Raw genomic sequence first — 23,553 nt, forward strand, 5'->3', positions numbered from 1 at the left:
GATGGGATAAATGCAGAGCACTAATTCCTAGTATGGGTAACCATACTTGGCCACATGTCACTTCACTCACTCACTTTATTTACCTTTAGCGGCTAATGAACCGGAAGTCTCGCACATTCACAAAAAAAAAAAAAAACAGCTTACTTCCTCTTTGAAAAATAAGGTGGATATGAAAAAAAATACCAGAACTAAAAAAGTGGGCGGACACTGTTGCACTCTACAACAGTCAGTCTACAACTGGTGCTCTAATCTGATTGGACAACACAGTTCCACAAGTTGTGTGGTGATGTCAGTGATACAATGTTATTCTTTAAGCTTTCAAAAAGACACATTTCACTATGAGAACTCAGAGGTGAGTGCAGCTTGACATAAAGCTTTTTTCAACAGAAATATTTTTATATTAGGCAGCAGTCAACATTATTTCCCCCAGTTGAGGCATCAATCAGGATACAGCAATAGTTACAGTTTAAAACTTATTTCATATATATATACAATTGGCTTAATATTTATTTATTGCCACCTAGTGGGCACTACAGTCCTAAATCCATATCTAGTGCCCACATCTGCACTATAACAAGAATTCTTATGCCATATGGCTCAGACTACAGGAGTTTTTAAATCCTAACCGATTATAAACTCTGGTTGCATCATGCACAGATTGTCTTCTTTCAAATCTCAAACATGATTTGAAAATCATGGCGCATCACACCGAACAAGAGATTAAGATTATCATGCCAGAGGAAGCACCTCACAATGGATAACGAAATGTAAATTGTCTGTTCTTCAGCAAAGGTGAGATTGAACTGCCAATTTTAATATGTTAACAGTAGTATGCTAGCTAACAGTAAAAACTGTTTACCATTGCTTAGCAACCCCATCAGCGCTAGGCGCTAGCTGCTTTTTACTCTCACCCGGTAAATTCAAAACTGAGGTGCTATCTGCCCAGCTTTTTTCTTTGTCCGTATCAAGTATGCCGCACACGTCTTGAAAAGTGAAGCCAAAACATTTTGATCACCATCTGGTGGCTGGCTGCATATAGGTCATAAACCCTGCCCTTTCCATGTAAACAAATGGGAAAAAAATCTAATTAAACATCAAATAAATATTGATGTGTTCAAGTGTTTGTTTTTCTAAAAAGCTTGCTTTTAGGTAGTTATTTAATGCTTTAAAAATGGGGTTTGGCATCATGATCGTGAGCTTGCGAGTTTAGGCTGGACATCGATATCGCGGCTCCAGCTAATGATAACTGCGCAGGCTCTGGTTCCAAATGATTACAGCGACCATACATGGGATACTTTGGCTTCATTTTTTTTTTTTTACATTTGAAGGAAACAGAGGCGCATTGTCCATCGATTTAATTGAAACATTATATTACATTTGATATTATCAGGTGTGTCATGCGAGCACATCAGGAGAGTTAAGATTAGATCTGAAAATGCCTTACATTACCAGACAATCTGGGTCGAACATCGTAAACAACCAAGGTCCTACATAAGAATTTTTTTTTTCGGGGATAAAATGGCCTAAAACTCTTGTAGTCTCAGCCAGCCTGCTTTAAAACGTATTTATAAGGACAAAAACACTATTTCTCCCCCCACGGTAGTAACACACACACATAAAGATGGCAGAATTTGCAGTCTCCTCTTAAAGCAGGAGCTCGGCCCATTGCCAACAGGTGTATATGTCACAGTGACCTTTTCCTAAGCACATCTCAAGAGCGGCAGTGAATCAGCACCCCGGCCCGCTACATTATTTAAGTGACTTCTCTAACAGTACACTAACAGCAGCGCTCTTACAGAAGAATAATAGCAGTGAATGTATTAAAGTTTCAGCCCGCTTAGAGAATTGAGAACTTGTCTGTAAGAGGAGAGCAGGCCTTCATTGGGATGTAAAATGCATTTATTTCCTGGGCTGTTTGAATTCATAGGGAGTAACCCGCGTAGGAATGGGATAGTCTGCACGTGGGGTAGATTGTAAGTTGGTTGTCTGTTATTACCAATTCTGCGCGTCTATCTAAACACGTCTATCTAGCACATGTTTCAAATAAAAAACATTTTTAAAAAAACAATGGAAGATCAGTGCCATGGGATGAAGAAACGTTCTGTGCAAATGGTCCCTAAAAAAAGTGTTGCATTAAAGGAATAGTCCACCCATAAATTAAAATTAGCTGGAAACTTACTCACCCTCATACTATCCAAGATGTCGATGAGTTTTTTTCTTAATCTCAGCATTTGAACTCACCAATGGATCATCTGCAGTGAATGGGTGCCATCAAAATGAGAGTTCAAACAGCTGATAAAAACATCACAATAATCCACATGACTTCATTCCATCAGTTAACATCTCGAAGCAAAAAGCTGCATGTTTGTAAGAAACAAAGATGTTTTTTTTTTCTTCAAACCATTGATTCCAGCTAAAATTAGAGTCCTTCATCCATAATATTGTTTTCTTCAGTGAAAAGGTTGTCTCATCTGAATCAGGAGAGAAATATGCTCAGGTCAAGCACCATTTACAAGTGAAAACAGTCCAAAATAGCTCTAAACAAACATGTGGGTGGATTTTGATGTGAGAGACAACATGGACAGACTTTTTTACTGGAGGAAGCATTAGTATGGATTTTGACCAGAAGCGATTTTTTTAAGTTAAAACATATTGGATGAACTATTCCTTTCATTTTAAATGCCTTTCAGAAACATTGCAAACTTGACTGGAAGCCTGGAACTCCAGGGACTAGAGCAGATGGTTTTCCCCGAGTACACAGAGCATCCAACGCCTGCCACAATCCAGCCTGAGGAAAAGGGCCAAAACAAGAGAAAAGGGAAAAAGACAGACAGCAGTGCCCCAAAGAGGAGCAAGAAGAATGACACTCGAAGAAAAGATGGATCGCCGGACGACTGTGCGGGAGCAAATAATGAACGAAGCCCCCTTCCTGCGCCCCCTCGCATTTCTCTAAGAGACCTGATGGAGGCTGAGACAAAGTTAGTGTTCGGTGACGAACAGGACATTACCCACAAGTCCCTGGCCTCCACTGCCACACAATTAATGTGTCAAGCGGCTGAAATAGGAGGGCCTCCGAGTGGACCTAATCTCAGCTTTCTGCCTCAAATTGACAAATGGCTCGATGTAGCTTTACAGGACGCCAACTCGTACTACCAACAGAAGAAATATGCCACTGCAGCCAGCCGTTTCACTGCTGCACTAGAGGTACTTGATATTCAAATTATACCACAGGCTGCCCTTCCTACAGACCTTTATCTGTGCATTTAATAAGCTTACGCACTAGATTGTTTGAAAATGTGCGTGCACATGCACTCTTATGGGGATCTTAAGGCGTTCAAAGTCATTTTATATGCAGTTGCTACAGGAGCTGTTTGGATGTTCAGGGTAGTTGAAAGAAAGAAAAAAAGCCCATCCAAGTATAAGACATAAAATTGCTTAAAGTAACATCTCAACAAACCCCATGATCTGAGGTATCATTCATAGGGCAAATTAAGATTTATGCATTCATTTCATATTTAATATTTAATGTTTGAGGCTTGTTCAAATGCCCAACATTAAGCCTGAACAATAGAAATAATTACAAAAAATGGTCACCATGGTATTTATAAAAGTACTGTGACACTGCCATCTGATACTGTGGTCACTGAGATTTTATTTGGCCAACAAAAAAATAAATAAATACATTTAATAGTGTTATTACATTTTTTAAATTGAGTTTTTGGCAGTGGCAAATGTAATCCAAACATAAAAATAGAGAAACTAAGCATGCTCAATTAAAGTAATTAAAATAAATTAATAACCTGATTTCTGACTCTGCTGCTCTTCTTAACAAAATGTTATTGAAGATATTCTGAGGCACATCTTGAAGAACTTTAATTACGGTTTACAACAGTGTTTAAAATCATAATTCTGACCTGTTATCGCTATTACCTGGATCCCACATTAACAGACTTTGACCATGTTTAAGTGGATCTGTAGATTGTTAAACATTAGAAATGTTTCTTTCATTTCTCTCAGCTGAGATTAATATAATTTTAACGGCATAATGTCTCACATGTCATTACGTAATAATGTCATACAATACATGAGGTCAAATGAGAAAAGGGTAATCAAGAAAATGTTTATACACACGTAAAGTGAAGAGAACATTTTCCTTTTAATTAAGTGGTATGTTCATTGCTGCGCTGACAGTACATTCAAAAACATTCAGTGCTCAAGGTGAAATTCTTCATATTGTTTGGCATTTTTATTGCATTGCTCAGCTTGGGTCACAGAAATGCATCAAGCTGATTCTTGTAATGTGACAGTGACGCCATGAGCCTGAGTTTGTGGAAATATTTTCATTTATTTCCACTTTCATTGATTTAAAAAAAACACATTACATTTTATTTGACAATTGATCAACTATGTTATAAGCAGGATTATTTTTGGTCAACATCTTTCAGTATCTCAATTAATGGAAGCTACCTTGGATTTCTCCCACCTTTTCTCTCTCTCAGCTATGTTCCAAAGGCGCTGTGTTTGAGAAACCTTTTTATGCTGATTATGAAGACATTTGTAAAGTTGTCAGCTTTGTTGAGTCCAGAATAGTTGCCTGCTATCTCCGAATGGAAAGGCCTAACCCGGCATTGCTGCACTGCTACAGGTAAATCACACGCAGAACATACCATGAGAATTTTCAGACCCTGGCCCCTCAATAATTATGGGTATTTATTATTATTAATTGTTGTTGTTTATCAAATAAATTTAAACAGAAATACACTGCAGTTCACAAGTTTGGGGTCAGTAAGAATTGTTTTTTAAATAAAATAAGAAATGTTTATTCCGCGAGGATGCATTAAATTGCTATATATCTATATATTTCAAATAAATGCTGTTCTTTTGGACTTGGTTCATCAAAACTGAAAAAAATGTGATTTGCACAACATTGATAATAAAAAGTGTTTCTTGAGCAGTAAATCAGCATATTAGAATGATCATGTGACACTTAAGACTGGTGTAATGATGCTGAAAATTCAGCTTTGCATCACAGGAATAAATTAAAATTTAAAAATATTAAAATTAAAAAAGTAAATTGTAATACTAGTTCACAACATTACCATTTTACTGTATTTTTGATCAAATAAATGCAGCCTTAGTGAGCATACAATCTTATAAACAGTAGCGTAACTGTATAAATTGCAGTTATGTACTATCTATTTGTTATACCATAGTAGTGTTGATTAATTAAAATAAAGCTTTACAAATACTACAAAAATACTGTAATTATGAATCCACCAATAATGAAATTGTTCACATTTATAAACCGATAATTGATTTTATTTTTTTACGGCCAATAACCAATAAACAGTCAATACTGAAAATCTATATTAATTTGTAAAAAAAAAAATATATCATTATATGCACACTGCAACTCATTTCGCCATTCATTCTTAAAGGGTAAGTGGAAAATTAGCTCCATAATTCATCTCTTTGCCCTTAAATTAGTGCCAGATGATAATCTAAATCTTAAGGTAGGCAGAAACAAATACTGAATATAGAATCCTAACAATGGGCAAAACTGATAAATAAGTGTTAACATCGGCCGGTAACTTAAATGGTGCTGAAATATTGTGCATACTTGTCTATAATACTATTAAAGTTAATAAAAGACACAACTTATGTACTGCTGAAAATAATATCATATGGTGGGTCTGGAAACTCAAAAGTTACCCTGACAGTTTCATCTAGGTTCAATCAGCAATGTTCGCAAATGATGCGCAACACTCACTCAAAGCAGATGGATGTTGATTGGTGTGTTTGAGTGTAGTGTGACAACAGTCATTTTTTAAGTGGACGGTGAGAGTAAAGCCTCCTGACCTCCAGTTAACTGTGTCTGCTGTATCCAGTCAGTCATGGCCCTGTGCTGTTCTCCTTTGCTCCTCCATTAGTGAGAGACAAAGAGAGAGAGAGAGTTTGCGGTTTCTCTGAGCCATAACTCATCCTGACTGCATTGTACCCTTGAAAAGTTCTGAACAGCTTAAGAAATGAAATGCAAGCTTTTGCATCTCCCTCTGCAGACTAGAGGATGAAGGGAACAGGCAAAGTAAGCTAAAGTAATAGTAGAGATTTATTCATCCTGCATTAAAACTGTAGTTCAAGTCAATGTGAAATCAAAATTCAGTCAAACATTCCTAGGCAGTGTGTGGCTATTATGTTCCACCTTGATATGTAATGCTCAGTTTTAGCCATCAAATCATCTTCAATTCACATTGTCTTTAAGCATTCTTTCAGATTATTTTGTCTGAATATTATAAGTATCTTAAAGGTATAGTTCACCCAAAAATGAAACTTTGTTGAAAATGTTTTCACCCCCCAGGCCATTCAAGATGTAGATACGTTTGTTTCTTCATCTGAATAGATTTTGAGAAATTTAGCATTGCATCACTTGCTCACCAGTAGATCCTCTGCAGTGAATGGGTGCCGTCAATGTTTAGCAGAAGCAGATGGGTTGTCGTGGCAACATCATGAACCATATGTAATGCACACTGCCTGAAAGCCAAATAGAGAGCAGTTTAAATTGTTCAGGGAAATGCAATTTTGTAGGAAACAACGACATAGAAAATAAACATGCGAACATAATTTGGCTGACCTCAACCGTGTTCCTTTTCTTTTTTACTTCAGAGGCTAGACATAATATATATTTTAAAATATTTAAAATTAATATTTTAATGATTTCTGAAGGATCATGTGACACTGAAGACTCGAGTAATAGCTGCTGTAAGATATATTAATAAAATATTGTAATAATATTTTTAAAAAATATTATTGTCATTACTGTACTTATCCAAATAGTGGGCATAAGAAACTTCTTTAAAAAACTTCTTTTAAAAAAAAAAAAATAATAATAATTTTTCATAAACCTTACCAACTCCTAACTTTTGAAAGGTAGTGTAGCTAAATATCTTCACTAGGCCATAGAAAAGGAAATAATAATAATAATGCATATAAAGTGTAAATGACCCACTTTTCCTGTATTCTGCTTATATAAAGTATATGTATGCTTATACATGCTTATATTAAGTATGTTATATTAAGTACATTGAACTAGAGCCCGACCGATATGGGTTTTTTTGGGGGCCGATACCGATATTAAGGAGTACATCGGTTAATGTCTTGTGAAGCGAAAAGCTGTGTGTTTATCAGAATCAAATCCACCATTAAGGTGTTTAATCTACAATATTGTTTTCTTCTGTTAAAAAAGTAATCTCAGCTGAATCAGGAGAGAAATATGCACAGATCATGCACTGTTTACAAGCGAAAACAGTTCTAAAACAAATATGTTGGTGGATTTTGATGTGAGAAGACAACAGGGGATAGACTTTTTCACTGGAGGAAGAATTATTATGAATTATGGACTATATTTTGGACAGAAGCAATGGTTTAAAGGTTACCTATTATGCCCCTTTTTACAAGATGTAAAATAAGCCTGTAATGTCCCCAGAGTGTGTATGTGAAGTTTTACCTCAAAATACCACACAGATCATTTGTTATAGCTTGTTAAAATAGCCACTTTTAGGGTATGAGCCAAAACGCACCATTTTTGTGTTTGTCCCTTTAAATGCAAATGAGCTGCTGCTCCCGGCCCACTTTTCAGAAGAGGGCAGAGCTTCAAGAGCCGGCAAAAACAAACGCCTCAGCCTTACATAGTGCCAGGAAGCTCTTTCAGAAAGGCAATTTGGAAAACAAACACGTGATACTTACTTTGTCTGGAGCTGACGTTCGCACACGAAGTGTTGGAATTGATCCCTAAACATATAGGGGACTTTACAGATTATTTTCCAGGACATTTCCTTCGGAAAATTACATTTCACCACAGTGTCCTCAGCGGCTCAGATGGAGGGAGTCTATGGACTCCTATGTTCATTGGTGCATCCCAAAACAAAACACTTGTAATGCCTCTTTGGCGCTGACATTGTATATCTCCAGCAGCTACAGCAGGAACAGAAATGGCGGACTGCTGCTTCTCACTCAGGCCTGTGTCTATGCTAATAGCGCACTTCGGAACATTCATTCACAGATTTGCGCTACTGTCTTCACAGTGTGAAGAGTGACATAATATACCTCTGGAAATAAATATAATTTAAATTCACGTCTCGCGCACTTTAATGCCCTTTGAATGTAACGTGTACATTCCCTTGGAACTGGAATCATGGCGGAATATCATGTGAAGTCCACTTCGCAGGACACTTACGGTCGAATAAGACAACGCTTGAATGCTGCTGCCTGAACAAGCACGTGATACTTACTTTGTCTGGAGCTGACGTTCGCACACGAAGTGTTGGAATTGATCCCTAAACATATAGGGGACTTTACAGATTATTTTCCAGGACATTTCCTTCGGAAAATTACATTTCACCACAGTGTCCTCAGCGGCTCAGATGGAGGGAGTCTATGGACTCCTATGTTCATTGGTGCATCCCAAAACAAAACACTTGTAATGCCTCTTTGGCGCTGACATTGTATATCTCCAGCAGCTACAGCAGGAACAGAAATGGCGGACTGCTGGAACTTACTGAAGTGAAAGTGTTGGCTGGTGTCACTATCTCGCAAACGCGGTGGCGGATCTCCACCAAATTCAGGGTATCCCTTCAGCTCGAGGCCCCCTCTCGAACGCCACCCTCCGCGCGTAGGTAGCCCCCCGGTATAGCCAGATTGGTCGGTGCCCGACCGCGAATTTAACCGCCCGTAACTCCTGAACCCCGGGGGCTATCGACGCGGGGGTGGTCTCATTCGAAACGGGGCCTCGAGACATACACTCGATTCGGCGTTCGAGAGGGTTCCTCGAGCTGAAGGGATCCCCCGAATTTAGTGCGGATCCGCCGCACCGTTACGGAGATATGGCCGTTCAAAGTTTCAATGGTATTCCATACACTTAAGATTTAAAGCGTTTCATCCAGGTCGCCAGTAGCAAACAATGGCTCTGCTGGACAAACTACGTAATTACACCATTTACAAACATTTTATCTGGGTTTTATGCTCTTTAAAAAAATGTTCATATCAGTGGCTCTTTGGCGCTGACATTGTATATCTCCAGCAGCTACAGCAGGAACAGAAATGGCGGACTGCTGCTTCTCACTCAGGCCTGTGTCTATGCTAATAGCGCAGAGAGCGTCACAAATGGGCGGGACTTTTTCCCTACGCTGACGTGTACATAGGGAGAAATCTGGAATCACTTGTTCTGAGAGACTGTTTATGATTTATTGGGATTATAAAAAAAATATAAAAAATGAGTGGGTGGATTTTTACCATTATAGGCTGGTTGTTTTCACATACTGCGGCCACACAACTGTGTTCAAACCCCTTATAAAAGTGATTTTTGCATAATAGGTCCCCTTTAAAGTTAAAATGCCTTAATGATGGATTTGTTTCTCACAACTTTTTCACCGGAGGAAGCATTACTATGGATAGAGGAATCAACAGTTTGAAGTCAAAAACATCTTGTGGATTATTGTGTTGCTTTTATCAACTGGATTTGAACTCTCATTCTGACGGCACCCATTCACTGCAGAGGATCCATTGATGAGCAAGTGGTGTAAAGACACATTTCTCCAAATCTGTTCAGATGAAGAAAAAAAAAAACTCAGCTACATCTTGGATGGCCTGAGGGTACATTTTCAGTAAATTTTCATTTTGGGGTGAACTATTCCTTTCTAAAATGAATTTGATTATTAGTGTTAGTTAAATGCTTAACCAACCTTTATTATCATCAGATTTTGTCAAGAGGTTGGCATTTGGTAACTCATGCCTGCTAACACAGAGGCCATGCAATAGAAATAGAAAAACATGCTATAACATGTGACGTCTGCAGATCTTGTCAGCTCGTGTCCCATCTGTCAGTGCTGTTGCTAGCAGTGTGCTACTTAATATTGAAAAAAACATATACTGTAAAAGTGTGAAAATATATAAATATAGAAAACGCTTTTCTGTGAGAGAGCACTGGGAATATTAAAAATAAACCTGACACTCAAACATTGAACATGTTATACTGTATATCCAGCAATACATTTGTTTTACAGTTATATATTGAAGCGTACAGTGTTACTAATCTATAAAGCAGGATATATTTCTTACATTGAATAATGCTTAAAAAAAGAACTTAGTAACCATAAAAGCTACAATGCACTTAAAGCATGCAAAATAATATGCCAGTCAGACAAATCACCTTCTACCAATTATTATATCTACATCATGAATGCCTAGAAGTGTACAAGATTGCAGGATGCAAAAAAAAAGTATAAGAAAACAAGTAGGTTTCACAAGTGCCTTCAAACCGAGAGAACAAGATCACACAGCAGGGTTGAAAGCGTGAAAAAAAGTGACTGTGTAATTCATACAAACTGTAGCTCAGAGGGATTTGGTTTGCTCAAGTTTATATTTTGGAGTTCTGTGTTGATGTTCAGAATATCTGTACAGAGTTCTGAAACATCATAATTCCACCATCCAGCTGCCTGTCGAAAAGCCAATACTGCAACATTTCTGTTCCTGTACACATACAAACACTCCTTCCCTGTCAGCTCAGATGCTTTAGAACAACAAATAAATGGCTCTCGCACACCTGAATGGTTGCAGACAGGTGCACTGAATACAGGACATGATATGAAGAAATAAAAACCATGCATACAGCTGCAGCTTGCAAGAAATCAGATGTTTTTACAACAGTACATCTGTGATTTGGCCATGCAGCCCTTGTCAGTTATCGACTAAGATTCTAAAGGGCTTGTAATCATGAAATCTACAAAGATAACTGGTTTGTGGGGAGATCATAATTAAGCTTATCTTGGCCACATTTCAGCTACCATAGCTATCTTATCAAATTAGATATATTTACGCTTTAAATCTAGAATAGAGATTGGCCGCAGCAGTTGATACAGGTATGTTAGACCATGTGAGCAATGACACAAAGTCGATGATAAAAACCGAACAGTCAACGACAAATGGACAAGGTATGCCTTATTCTCTCTCTTACAACTATTACATGCATTTCTCTTTGCTTCTTTGCGTCTTATTCATTGAAAGGCAATAGTGCTTATGAAAATTGATGTGATGCGCCACTGAACATGCACTGAATGGATCTCAACTATGCTTGGTTTTTCATACAGTATGTAGAGTACAGCGCTAAGTCAGCATTCTCTGCCCTGAACAGCATCAAATCTAGTTCAAGCTCCATTTAGGCCCATGTTGAAAATATACAGGTGCATCTCAAATTAGAATGTCGTGGAAAAGTTCATTTATTTCAGTAATTCAACTCAAATTGTGAAACTCGTGTATTAAATAAATTCAATGCACACAGACTGAAGTACTGAAATAAATGAACTGTTCCACGACATTCTAATTTATTGAGACGCACCTGTACAAGGCAAGGAAATGCTGCTTTTTTTCTTATACGGGCTGATATTGCAAAAAAAAAAAAAAGTCTGGTTTTCCATTTGTTCATTTGATGTTTACGTCTCCTTTTTTTTTATTGTAAAAAGAAAGAAAGAAAAGAAAAATACAAAAAAAAGTAATGGTTGTTCTCCACACTTTTAAAAAGTAGTTTTATATATTTTTATGTATTTTAGATAACATTTTTAAACACCGGCAAATGTTAAATACCCCTGATATACAGTATGTTAATACAACATAATGTAAAAAATAAAGAAATAAAAAAATAAAAATTTTTAAAAATGTTTAAAGCTGTGAAGTTTAATTTGTTCTCCAAACAGACCTTTAAAAAGTAAGCATATATATCCAAAATTTGTAAAATGTTTAATACCCGATTAAACTGTACAGTTTGTTAATATAGTATGATATTTAAAAAAGTTAAAAAATACTTTTTTTAGTTTAAGCCATGAAGCCATGTGTGTTCTCCAGACAGACCTTTAAAAGTAAGTGTTTATATCCCAAATTTGGCAAATGTTAAGTACCCCTGATTATACTGTAATACATTATAATATTAAAAATAAATACAACAAATGCAAACTCTTGTCCAGACAGAACTTTTAAAAGTAAACAAATGTTAATTAAATATCCCTGATTATACTGTACAGTATGTTAATAAACACACAGCATTAAAAAAATATATATATTTTTTTTTTACATAATTGACAACCGGCTCCAAGCCGCCCCACTGCATTACATTCTGATAATCTGGCCAAGCGAATAACGCAGATGAATGTTTTTTTCCAAAATGGATCCAGCGAGAAAGTACGTGAGCTGATGCTCTGAATACCGCTAGCATACTATAAAATCCTTTATGGATTACTCTTTGGCTTGTGCATTTATCTGCCTGTTTCAGTGAAGAAAATAAGGAGAGAATACCTTGGATGTCAATTGTTATCTCTCCATTCTCCTCGTAGGAACCCACTTTGAGCGCCATGAGGATGTGGGTGGAATCCCATCAAAGACAGCCTTGTTGATTCCTGTCGAACAGATTTTGTATATATTAGCTCCGTGCACGACGAGCAGGAACGCAACAACACAATTCAGATAAAAATGCAAAGGTAGCGGCTTTTGTATTCCGTGTGATGACAATGCTTCCAGAGCGTTTAAAGTTGTAAGGCTACGTGCCTCTTCCTGTCATGTCCTCAGGTTGGAGGTGCCATTTTCGAACAATGCTCTTTCTTTAGTCTGTCACTGTGCGAAACTAAGTTTGTGATCTACAAATAATTATTGTCAGGCTTCTTGAACAACCCCTAAAAGGAGACTAAGCTAAAGGCAGACAGAAAGACATAAAAACGGCTTCCTCTCATGACAGATTAGACATTTCAAATTCAAGCCTTCGAGTCTTTTTTTTAACTGTCAATACTGCCGATGCTAATAATAAATGATAAAGCCAAAACTGGCCTATATTCTATAAATTTTTCCCATCTTACCTCAAACATATCACAATTTGTTTTTAAAGAATATGTTCACGTGTATGAACGGACAACTGACCCACATGAATAAAACACCTTTTCATGCCATAATGTCAACAAACAATGGAGGCAATGCTAGCAAGGCTAATAGGCTATATGAAGGGCAAAGTCAAATTGCAAATTGATTGTAAAAGATAAAAAGCTACATTTTGTTTCAAGTGGTTGCAGTTAACAGCCTGTCTGGATTACTACACTGAGTAACTCATTTAACAATTGTAATAAATTATAAAATGGATATTGGGAGTGAGCCATTAAGAATTATTATATACTTGATTGTTTTGAAATTTGATTTATATGTTGAGGTGTGCTACATTTACATTCAAATGGCAATTAATCGACACAGAATGTAATCCAAATCCTAAACTTTAGGTATAAACTGCTTAAATTATCTAACTCCAGAAATTTCTTATAAAGCATATAGTGGTCTTATTTTGATCTTAAAGAAGCACCGATATTAAAATATCACAAGAATTATTTACATGGTATGGCCAACATTAAAATTTTAATTAAAACGATAAAATTATACTATTTTGTCTAAATAAATTTAAAATAAAACACTAAACTAAAATGAATCATTTTAAATGTTATACGTGATTTTGAAAAATTTACTTTTTATTCTGATATATGTCAAGGATTACATTTAACAGTGTTATTAATTAATTAGTGTTTAGTTAAGTGTTAGATCAGGGCAAGTGTATTCTACATTTAAATATAGAGGCAGTTAGCACATACCATCCGATATGATTAAAAAAAATATTAAACTACTTAAAAAATATATATATATATATATATATATAACTAATAAATACAATAACCAATATGGTACCAATACATAGCTCATATATGTATCATATATGTATATGTAATATATAGCTCATCTCTACTCTATAAGGTCAATCCATTTACATGATGCTAATATCATTTTAATTACCATATCTTGATTAATATAAGAATGCAAAACACTCTTGAAGAATCAACAAGAAAAGCTTTAACTAAAAACTCACAGGTAGGAGACAAACACAAGAATATTTATCAGCTAATTAGGTAACAAGCCACAGGTGAATATAATCACAAAGAGCAGAGCTACAAACATCCAGAAAAATAAGATTTCAAAATAAAGTCATGACCAGCAATTTCAAAATAAAAGACAAAAAAAAAAGATATGAAAATGGAACAAAGATCCTCTTTCAACTGGCACAGTTTTTTCAAAGCAAAAACAATTTTATCACACGCTGCAAATTTCAGTGCGTCAGAGCCACATTTTATATAGTCTAACCTCTGTGCCCTCTGTAACTCACCTCTACTATATTGTTGTGTTTCCACTCTTAAAATTCACAGATGGATCACTTTTAAAAAATATATAATGGACATTTCTATTAATTATTAAAATGGCTTTCTGTCATCGCCTCCCGGCCTGGTTGAGGTCAGAAGTGCAGTTGGTGAGGAGGTCTTAAAAACAATGCAGTACTGCTTTATTTTTCCACTGTCAAACAGAACGCTGACAACAATAAAAACTTGTCTTATGTTAATATCATATGATATAGTTTAGCAATATCATAAAAGCAAGAGTGCTGTTTATTTCCCAATTATCTGCACAATTGCAAACGTGATATTGATTTTATACAACAGTTCATTAAACAAGAAGTTAAAATTGTTACATTTTAGACACAATATTGTCAGTATTGTCTGTTTTTGCTCAATTTTGGCAATGAAAATAGTTTCGGACAAAACCACAGCAGAACTGTTGTGCCTTTCCCAGCAACACACAGCGCTGTTTTGTTACTGAATAAATTCACGTTTTCGAATCGAGTGAGTCAGTGATTCAGTGATTCACACTTCATGTGCACTTGCGGACTTACAATGGCCTGCTTGTGTCCATTAAATCCACAAGACCATAGGATGTCCCAATTGTCCCATTTGTCATTTTAGCTTTCAGAAGGGTGCTCGCGAGCACCTCCTTTGCGGCCCTTGATGCACAATCCTACCCAACAGTCAAAGCGGCATTATGTCTTGAAAGTGTGGAGAGGAAGACTGCAAGGGTTTAGGGTGCAATTTAGGACAGGACCTCACTTGCTTCATTTCTGAATGAATCAAACATTTGAACGATTCGTCTGAATGAATGAGTGAATGAACAACCACCACCTACTGACAGCTTTAGTTTCATGTTTAGAGTATCATTTTCATTTTTGATATTTTAATTTTCATTAAAAAAAAAAAACATAAATGCCCATTTAAAACAGATTAATAACATATCATGTATGCAGGTTTAATTGTTGAACATTCTGTATAAATATATCTAAATTCCACTTCAGAAGTAGCTTCTGAAAAAAAAACGTTATGGTAGCCAATACTATTTTTCAATATTATTCAATACTTTTTTTTTTCATTTAACACAATAATGACTTTAAATTATTTTTTGGGGGCCCATTTCTCAGCCCAAATTGATTGTGATTTGTAATGAGTCAGACTAATCGGCATATCATGTGATTATTTAGACTAATTGACAGCACTAATTTTAATCTATTAAAATGGTTTAAAATAATTAAAAAGCCCTTTCCTAAGAGACAACCTCTTCCAATCTATTTACTGTCAGATGACCCCTTCTTATCTAAACCCATTTCTTGGTCAGAATATGTTGCAATCATGACCACAAGTCAATTGCTGGGTTAGGTGTGGTTTTAAAGTGTCATATTCTGACATTTGGATGGTTATAGAGCAGGAAGAAAAAAGAAAATCCAAAGTTTTCACAGGTTAATGGAGCACTAGTTTAATAACTGAGGATTCAGCTCTGTAAATTATTAAGAAAGTAGATAACAGAGAGGAAGTGCTGCCCAGAGAATGAGTAAGGCCTAGCTTTTTTCACACTCTGTCTCTGTCTGGAGGAAGTGCAGCGGCGATTCATCTGCCTCGTCAAACATACGGCGCCGGCTCCTCAATTACCAGCGACCTCGGCTGTAACCAGCACATGTAAAGCGCAAGGAACACGCAGTTAATTTCACCAAGCATTAAAAGGCTGAGTGAAAGAGCGCGTGTGTGCCAAGTAACACCCCGCATGTTGCGACAAGCGATGACGGAATGGCAATTAATGGAGCTTCAAAGTTGGCTATGATCGCTGGCAGGCAGCTGTGGTTTTTTTTAAAGGCGGTGTCACTGATTCACTGAGGTCTCTACGCCTGTCTTCCTGTCTCTCAGTCTCTCGCTGGCACACCTGTCGGGGACGTCTCAGAATTTAATGAATAGTGAGGAGATACCGTTTGTTTGTTTCCTGACGGTAAATGGCTGATCAGACCGAGAAGCGTATAGGAGACGTATGTTTTTGGTTGTTGTTTGCGGTTGCATTCCTGATTGATTGACATCGCTGTAGTTGCTACATGCATTTTTCGACATGATGCGAATCAAACTTCAAACTCCACTCTCGCTGATTGATGCATATTATATAAATAATTTGTTGTTGAAGCATATTCCTTTATTTCTAAATTCTGTTTCATCGTTATTCGGAATACCCCATCCATCTCATGCAATTTCAATGACTTAAAAAAGGAACATCATTCTGAAGGTTTTGTTTTATACTAATGGACATCCGTGTCTTCCATTTTTTATTTATATTTTATTAATCCCATTATAGGCTATGATTGATCTGTCTTATGTATGCTGGTTGCAAATTCTTCCAGGAAACATGATTTTACATTTTCCCATCTCTCTCCTCTCGATTTGCAGGAGCATCCAGCTAAACCCCATTCGTTTTCAGAACCACCTTCGACAAGCCATGGCGTATCGACTGCTGGGAAACCCCTGTGAGGCAGCGAGGTAAAATTGGCATTAATGGAGGGCTCAGAAAGGGTCCTTTCCTCGAAATGAAGACAGATTCAGTAGGAGAAAAGCTCCCAGTCATTTAGACAAACCCCGCAAACACATGTCTGCCCAGTGGTTCATTACATCTCCCTCTGTTCTGTCGGCCTGTGCTGGAAAAATATGTTCTTGGCAATACATAAATACTGGCAGTTGGAAGAAGACAATTAGAGCTACGGTTACATCCACTCCCGCCACTGCTGACTGACATCTTCCCCTGTCGCCTCCGCGTTCTAATGTTCCATATGTGTTTTAATGATACGGCTACCAAATGCCCTATGTTCCACCATTGGTCTTTTAGAGATGACAGCTACCATTAGTTATTGGACGGTGGTGGAATAAATAGTTTAGAGGCATCGGTTGCGCCAAATGCCATGGCCAACTGGTGGCTGCGGGGGCCATTTATCGCGAGAAAGTCATATTCTGTTTGATCATTATCAAGCCACATTAACCCAGTTGAAATAGATTAGAGCAAGAAACGGGTACTTTGGTCTCTTTCTCGCACTTGTTCTTCCTTTCCACCCCCTCTCACATTTGAGTTTCTGCAAGCAGAAATAGATCAGCTCCGCCACCCTGCCTACAAATTTAGTGCCACTGCCCCAGTTGGGGAAGAGATGTTTTCTGGTAACATTACAGAAGTGCATTTGGTGTACGTCGCACTTGTATTATCTGATTCAGGCTCTTTATGCTCTTTCTTTGCAGTAGGTGTGTATTTGGTCTGGCTAGCTTTGCTTACAATTGTAAGTTCAATTAAGAAAGATTGTTCGTACTTTTAGTGGGCCCCAAAATGTATTTGAACAACTCAGGCAAACTTAAAAGTGCATGAACATCATTGCATTATATCAAACTAGGTGGCACAAGCATACTTTTCACAAAAAGAAACTTGTAAGCGAAATTAAGATGTTTTTAATTAAATTTTATTTATTATATTATATTATTAAAAAAAACAGTACTATATATTGAATATATTTTTTTATCATTTTAAATAACTCTTAATATCGGTTATATTTTAATGTATTTAAAATGTATTTCTGTGATGGCAAAGCTGAATTTTTAGTCATTACTCCAGTCTAGGATTTTTGATGAATAGAAAGTTCAAAAGAAGACCATTTATTTCAAGACGAAATCTAAACAATGTAAAACTTACATAAAACACACACAAACACATGCACACACAGACTTTTTACTATATATATATATATATATATATATATTAGTGCTGTCAAACAATTAACCACATCCAAAATAAAAGTTGTTTACATAATATATGTGTGCCTTGTATATTTATTATGTATATTTAAATACACACACATGCATGTATATATTTAAGAAAAATTAGCAAATGGCTGCAATATAACAAAGAGTGAAAAATTGAAGGGGGTCTGAATACTTTCCGTACCCACTGTATATACGGACAAACTTGACGACTCGTGATGTTCACACAAAGGTTATATGTGATTAAGACTCAGTGCACACAGACTGGCATCTAATTCAAATCTTTCTACATTCCCATCAAATGAATCTCTGCTGACATTGCTCAGTACAGTCCACTCCTGAAACTCCATGCTATATTAAAGCAGAGTCCAAGTGCAGTTTGTCAGAGCACAATGCATGGTTGTGCATTTCAAAGAAGCGAGCACGGCCATTGAAGCTGGCGCCACTCTTTAACCTAATCACATCCTCCCTCCAGCAAATGCTGCTCAGCCATTTGAGCTCTTTAATGATATAATTTATATAAATATAAATATATACATTTAAATACATGTTAATATTTTTTACATACACTTAAATATACATAATAAATATACACAGTACACACACACATATATTATGTAAACAAATTTTTTATCCTCCCTCCAGCAAATGCTGCTCAGCCATTTGAGCTCTTTAAGAGGAAAATGCATCTATGTTTTGAAGTTCACATGCCAGTAAATTTCAGAGAAGCAATAGCTCTCCAGCACAAAGAAACAAATTATTCTCTACATTTTCATCATTGTACTGTACCATTTTCTTGGTTCTTGTACTGTAACATTAAAAACAGTAACAGCTTCTCCAGGAAATATGTGCATATAGAGTCACCTCCCCTCGCAATCTTAACCAAAGGAAGACTGAGTGACACATCAAGATATTGAACTCAGAAACGGAAATTATTCTAGAAGGCAATATCGTTCCGTTTGTGCTGGAGAAAAGCTTTCTCAATGCAGAAATAAAATTAACAGTGTAACCTTTGCTCTTGATGGATCCTGGCAGAATTTGCTTTAGGAAAGTGGTATCCAGCGAGAGCCAGTACAACAGTAAACACTCCTAAATGCGCCGTCAGCATTTAACACGGGGAAAAAATGAACCTTATGGCTCATTTCCAGAAGTCAGTTTTGTTTTTCAGTTGTTTTTCAGTTCTTGTGCAGAATCTGACTGAACATTTAAGGGTGTTTATGTAACTATGCGGCACTTTAGTGACTTTCAGAAAATGAACTCTTTTCACACTTTTCACCTTAACTTGTTTATTTGTCTACTAACAGTGTCCAACGGTGGACATACAAGCATTATAGAAGAAATTTTTCTCTCTCTCTCTCTCTCTCTCTCTCTCTCTCCGTGAAAAAAAAGTTTGTGAGGATTTGGAGCTCCTGCTGTGGTCTTGAGGTCATGTCCGGATCAGAGTTACTTTGTGATGGTTTTGACATTGAATGCGTTTTCTGTCAATAGCACCCTATCTAGTGATTTGAATATTACAGGTTGCCACTTTAAAAGACTGAATAAGAATGTTTACTCAAGCACCCCTGACAGCTCTCTGGTTAGCCAAGTTGCCCCATTCTCCATGAAAAGTGCATTTGTGGGTGTATGACTTTGGACAGCCAAATTATTCCGTTTTTGGCTATTATGAGGCCAGCTGCGTGCCGTCAGAGAGGCTGCTGACAGAGCCATCAGTCTTGAATGGGAGGTGTGCATGGAGAAGGAAGCTCAGTGAGCTAACGTTCTCTGCCAGCCCCATTTACAGCAATGACATCTTTGTCTCTGCATTAAAGCGATGACGCTTATCGCTCTCAAACAAGGTCAATTGTGGAAGCCCTTTACTCAATACAGACAGCTGTGAGAGACACTTCAGTGCTTAATCACAATAATGTTACACACACATGTGTATTGTTAAAGTTGAGTGTTATGGCATGTTTGTGAAGCACCTAGACAGCATAGCTGATGCATTTCAAAAGGTAAGCAGCAATATACAGCAATGCTTAGGAAAGCAAAATGTACTGGTACCATAACATTGATCAGTCAATAGCACAGATTTTTTAATTACTGTAATGGTAGCTATTGGATACTGTATATATCACTTGATATTAAATAATGAATTGCTCATTTACCCATATTTAGATTAACCTTGCCATCATCTCACTCAAAGAAAATATTTAAAAACACAAATAATTTAACATTATAAAAGTTCACTATAATTATAGATTTAGTGGGTTATTTTTAACGTAAAGAGCTGAAATTTTATATGGAATATTATTGTTAAGGTTAAGGTTAAATATTTCATATCAAATAATTCAAACTCTTTATATTATTGTGTGTGTGTGTGTGTGTGTGTGTGTGTGTGTGTGTGTGCATAAACGATAATAGATTTCTATTTATTCTATATACTATATTCTTTTTTAGATATACCAAATGAATAGAATAATTATATAAAGAATATTATATAGAATACATGTCATTTTATTCCATTTTGTTTAAGTAACTCATTAACTATTAAATAACTTCTCAACTGATAAGCATCACATGTATGCTTTGATGAGAAGAATCCCACAATGCATTGCATCAAGCACATTCAATTATTCAATTAATTAAAAAAAGAAAATAATAATATATTTTTTTAAATGGTTACGTTTCATTAAAAATACACTGTTTACCCAAGAGTATCTCAACATTTTTTTAGACTCTACTGGAATCAGTGAACTTCTGGTATAGTACTGTCCTATAGCAAAGTGCGGTAGTAGCTATTTCTAGTAACTGTCGATCACACTTAATATTATTACAATCTACAGTTTGTAGTATATTATTACTTAATTTCCACAGACAATGCTGCACCGGAAGTGGTGTTGGGCGCTTAGGCTAAATGTGAAAGCCATCACGCAGTCAATTTCACTTCCTACTGTATGTAGGCAGTAGAGAGCAAGGCTAGGTTTTAGAACATTGTGTCCTGATGCAAATTTTGTTTGTTTGGTTGCTTTTTGGGGAGGAGGGGGGGTGTGAAATGCATAAACAGTCTGATTTGTCAAGCTTGGACAGGGGGTATGAGAGGAATGAGAGAGCAGTGAACCAAACCTCACGCCGCGGAGCCAAGAATGCTGACGCTATAGGAAAACAATGCAGATTGCCTGATGCCAATCTCCAGTTTTTGCCTCACCGTGTGAATTAGGGGACATGCTGCTATTCACAGGCTAAATACTCCTGCATATTTTAGCGCTGCTGTTCAGCGGGAATGTGGCCTTCTAAAAGCTCAGCGTTCCCATGAAGGAGCCGTTAGAACGTACAGGCGCTCACAAACTATTGCCCCTGGCGCGAGGGCACACAGCAGCCAGTCAGACAGACCGTGTCCCTGTTTGCCGAGGGCAACAACTCGGTCTTTACCCCACAACACTTTTCACTTTTAAGGATGTAATAGTCTGTCGGAGTTGTAGGCCTCACATAGCAGCCCTAATGGCGTGTTTCTCTCTGTGGCAGCCACCAAGGGCCTCTGCTGCCAGACTTGTTATTATCTTGATATGATGTGCCCTGCTTAGAAATCTCTCCACTCGCTTTCCATCCTTCTATACCCCTGTTTCTTTGCTTTCATTTTTTTGTATCCCTTTGGCATACATCTTATTGTTTGACACCCCCGTGTGGCCAAAGCTGGTGAAATAACAAGGACTTTGAAATTACCTCGACTCCCGGCCTACACACTGAATGTAACTTTGTCATGGATGCCTGCTAGTGGACATAAAAGTGATTTATGTGACAGGCACAAACACTGACAGCTGGGAAGTAAAGCAGGGCTACATGCAAAGTTTGAGAATGCAATACACTACAGTACACTGCTTTTATATACATATATTTTTATTTTTTATTTTATATAGGTTTTTACAAAAGCTTGAGAACTGAACTGAAGTCTGATCGGGTCATTTCTGCTATGAAATTTCATGTCCCTGTGAAATACGTGTTAATATACTGTAGTACTTTGTCTTGTATACCCTCACAGCCTCAAATACCCCTGTGACACAAAACTACACAATCTAATATTATACTGGATATAGTTTAGCACTATTATTATTTTTAATACTCCTCCTATTCTTCATAGTGGCTATTTTATTTTTCACCAATTTCTTCTTTTCAACTTCCTCTCCGTTTAATGAGAAATCATGGACAGACGTAGTGGTGGGTGATATGGCCAAAATCTTAATTTTATTTCATGGTAAAGATACATATTACAATATAGTTATTTTTGCTTTAAATAAGGTATTTAATCATATCAAAATTGTTGATACCATAGAAATTTCATAATTCTTGTCACCAGTGTCAGTATCACAAAAAACTAATACTAGCCTAAATTAAAAAAAAAAAAACGGGAAAAAAACAGAAAAAAAAAAACAAGCTCACTGAAGACACGTAATCAGTCAGTGATTAAATAAGCATATGTAACTAATTACAAGCAATAGGACAAAAACCTACAGCAGAACAAATAAATAAGAAATGCTACATTGTATAAATTAATCAAATGTGTAAAAGCACTGCATATTCTTCACTGTGTAAATTATATATATATATATATATATATATATATATCGTCTTATTCAAGTTACAAAAGTGATTTAGCCAAGAGCAGTGAGAGATTTTCTTTCTTTTGATGTTTGATAAACAAGAATGAGAGACAGCAGGGATATTAGACTGCTGTCACTTTAAGCTCTTACTCGGATCCAATATACTGTTACACATGTGTTTTCTTTCTCAGTTGTTTGCTTTCACTTAAGACATAAATTACTGTGTTTATGAGGATAATTGCAAAGACGGCATTTTGACACAAGTGTGTTTATTTAACCATTAAAGGACTATAAAGCTGCAAAAATAGGTGCATATAGCGAAATGAGTTCTCTTTTGCTGCTGATTGCATTTCAGTGGCTTAAAATCACTTGTTTTTAAACCACAATGCTCAAAAATGCATGCAAACAGTACGTTTTTGTGACAACATAGCACAGCAGCATCACGTGAGCGTGTAACTGCGATATACGATAGTCCAAAATCGGTTTCTACCGGTTAATCATGTTTACCGGTATATCGCTCACCCCTAGACAGACATTTTCACAAGTCAGAGTAAAAACATTTAGAATGTTACAAAAAAATCTGGAAAAAAAAAAAGTTTCCACAAAAAATTAAGCAGCACAACTGTTTTTAATATTAATAAGAAATGTTTCTTCAGCAACAAAAATGAGTATATTAGAATGATTTCTGAAGGATCATGTGAGAATGAGGACTGGAGTAATGATGCTGAAAATTCACAGGAATAAACTATATTTTAGAATACTTTAAAATAGAAATAATCTTAAATTGTCACAATATTACTGTTTTTTCTGTACTTTTGATCAAATAAATGCAGCATTGGTGTTACCATTTTTTGTTCCCTGCAGTAACTAATATTTTTGCCTCATTATTATTATAATTAAAGATCTATTTTTGCCATTTTTGCCTTTATTGGGACAGAACAGAGAGAGAGAGAGAGAGAGAGAGAGAGAGAGAGAGAGAG

The 23,553-nt window shown here is 36.5% G+C and overlaps 2 protein-coding genes across 2 annotated transcripts in view; one reads left to right on the forward strand and one right to left on the reverse strand.

Annotated features, from left to right (window-relative positions):
* LOC107656071 (neuroligin-1-like) overlaps window positions 1-13,938 on the reverse strand; it is a 312,616-nt gene extending 298,678 nt beyond the window's left edge. The window contains exons 1-2 of the mRNA XM_016443749.1: window positions 13,867-13,938; window positions 12,340-12,440 (exon numbers count right to left, since the gene is read on the reverse strand). The gene's annotated coding sequence lies outside the window, so the exon portion shown is untranslated. The remainder of the gene's footprint in view (window positions 1-12,339; window positions 12,441-13,866) is intronic.
* Window positions 2,680-23,553, forward strand: part of LOC107655961 (spermatogenesis-associated protein 16) — a 54,712-nt gene continuing 33,838 nt past the window's right edge. The window contains exons 1-3 of the mRNA XM_016443596.1: window positions 2,680-3,204; window positions 4,500-4,645; window positions 16,653-16,742. Coding sequence (XP_016299082.1) covers window positions 2,680-3,204; window positions 4,500-4,645; window positions 16,653-16,742 — 761 coding nt within the window. The remainder of the gene's footprint in view (window positions 3,205-4,499; window positions 4,646-16,652; window positions 16,743-23,553) is intronic.

This window comes from Sinocyclocheilus anshuiensis, unplaced genomic scaffold, assembly GCF_001515605.1.
Source record: "Sinocyclocheilus anshuiensis isolate Anshui unplaced genomic scaffold, SAMN03320099.WGS_v1.1 scaffold51, whole genome shotgun sequence".
In the NCBI taxonomy this organism is placed as follows: domain Eukaryota; kingdom Metazoa; phylum Chordata; class Actinopteri; order Cypriniformes; family Cyprinidae; genus Sinocyclocheilus; species Sinocyclocheilus anshuiensis.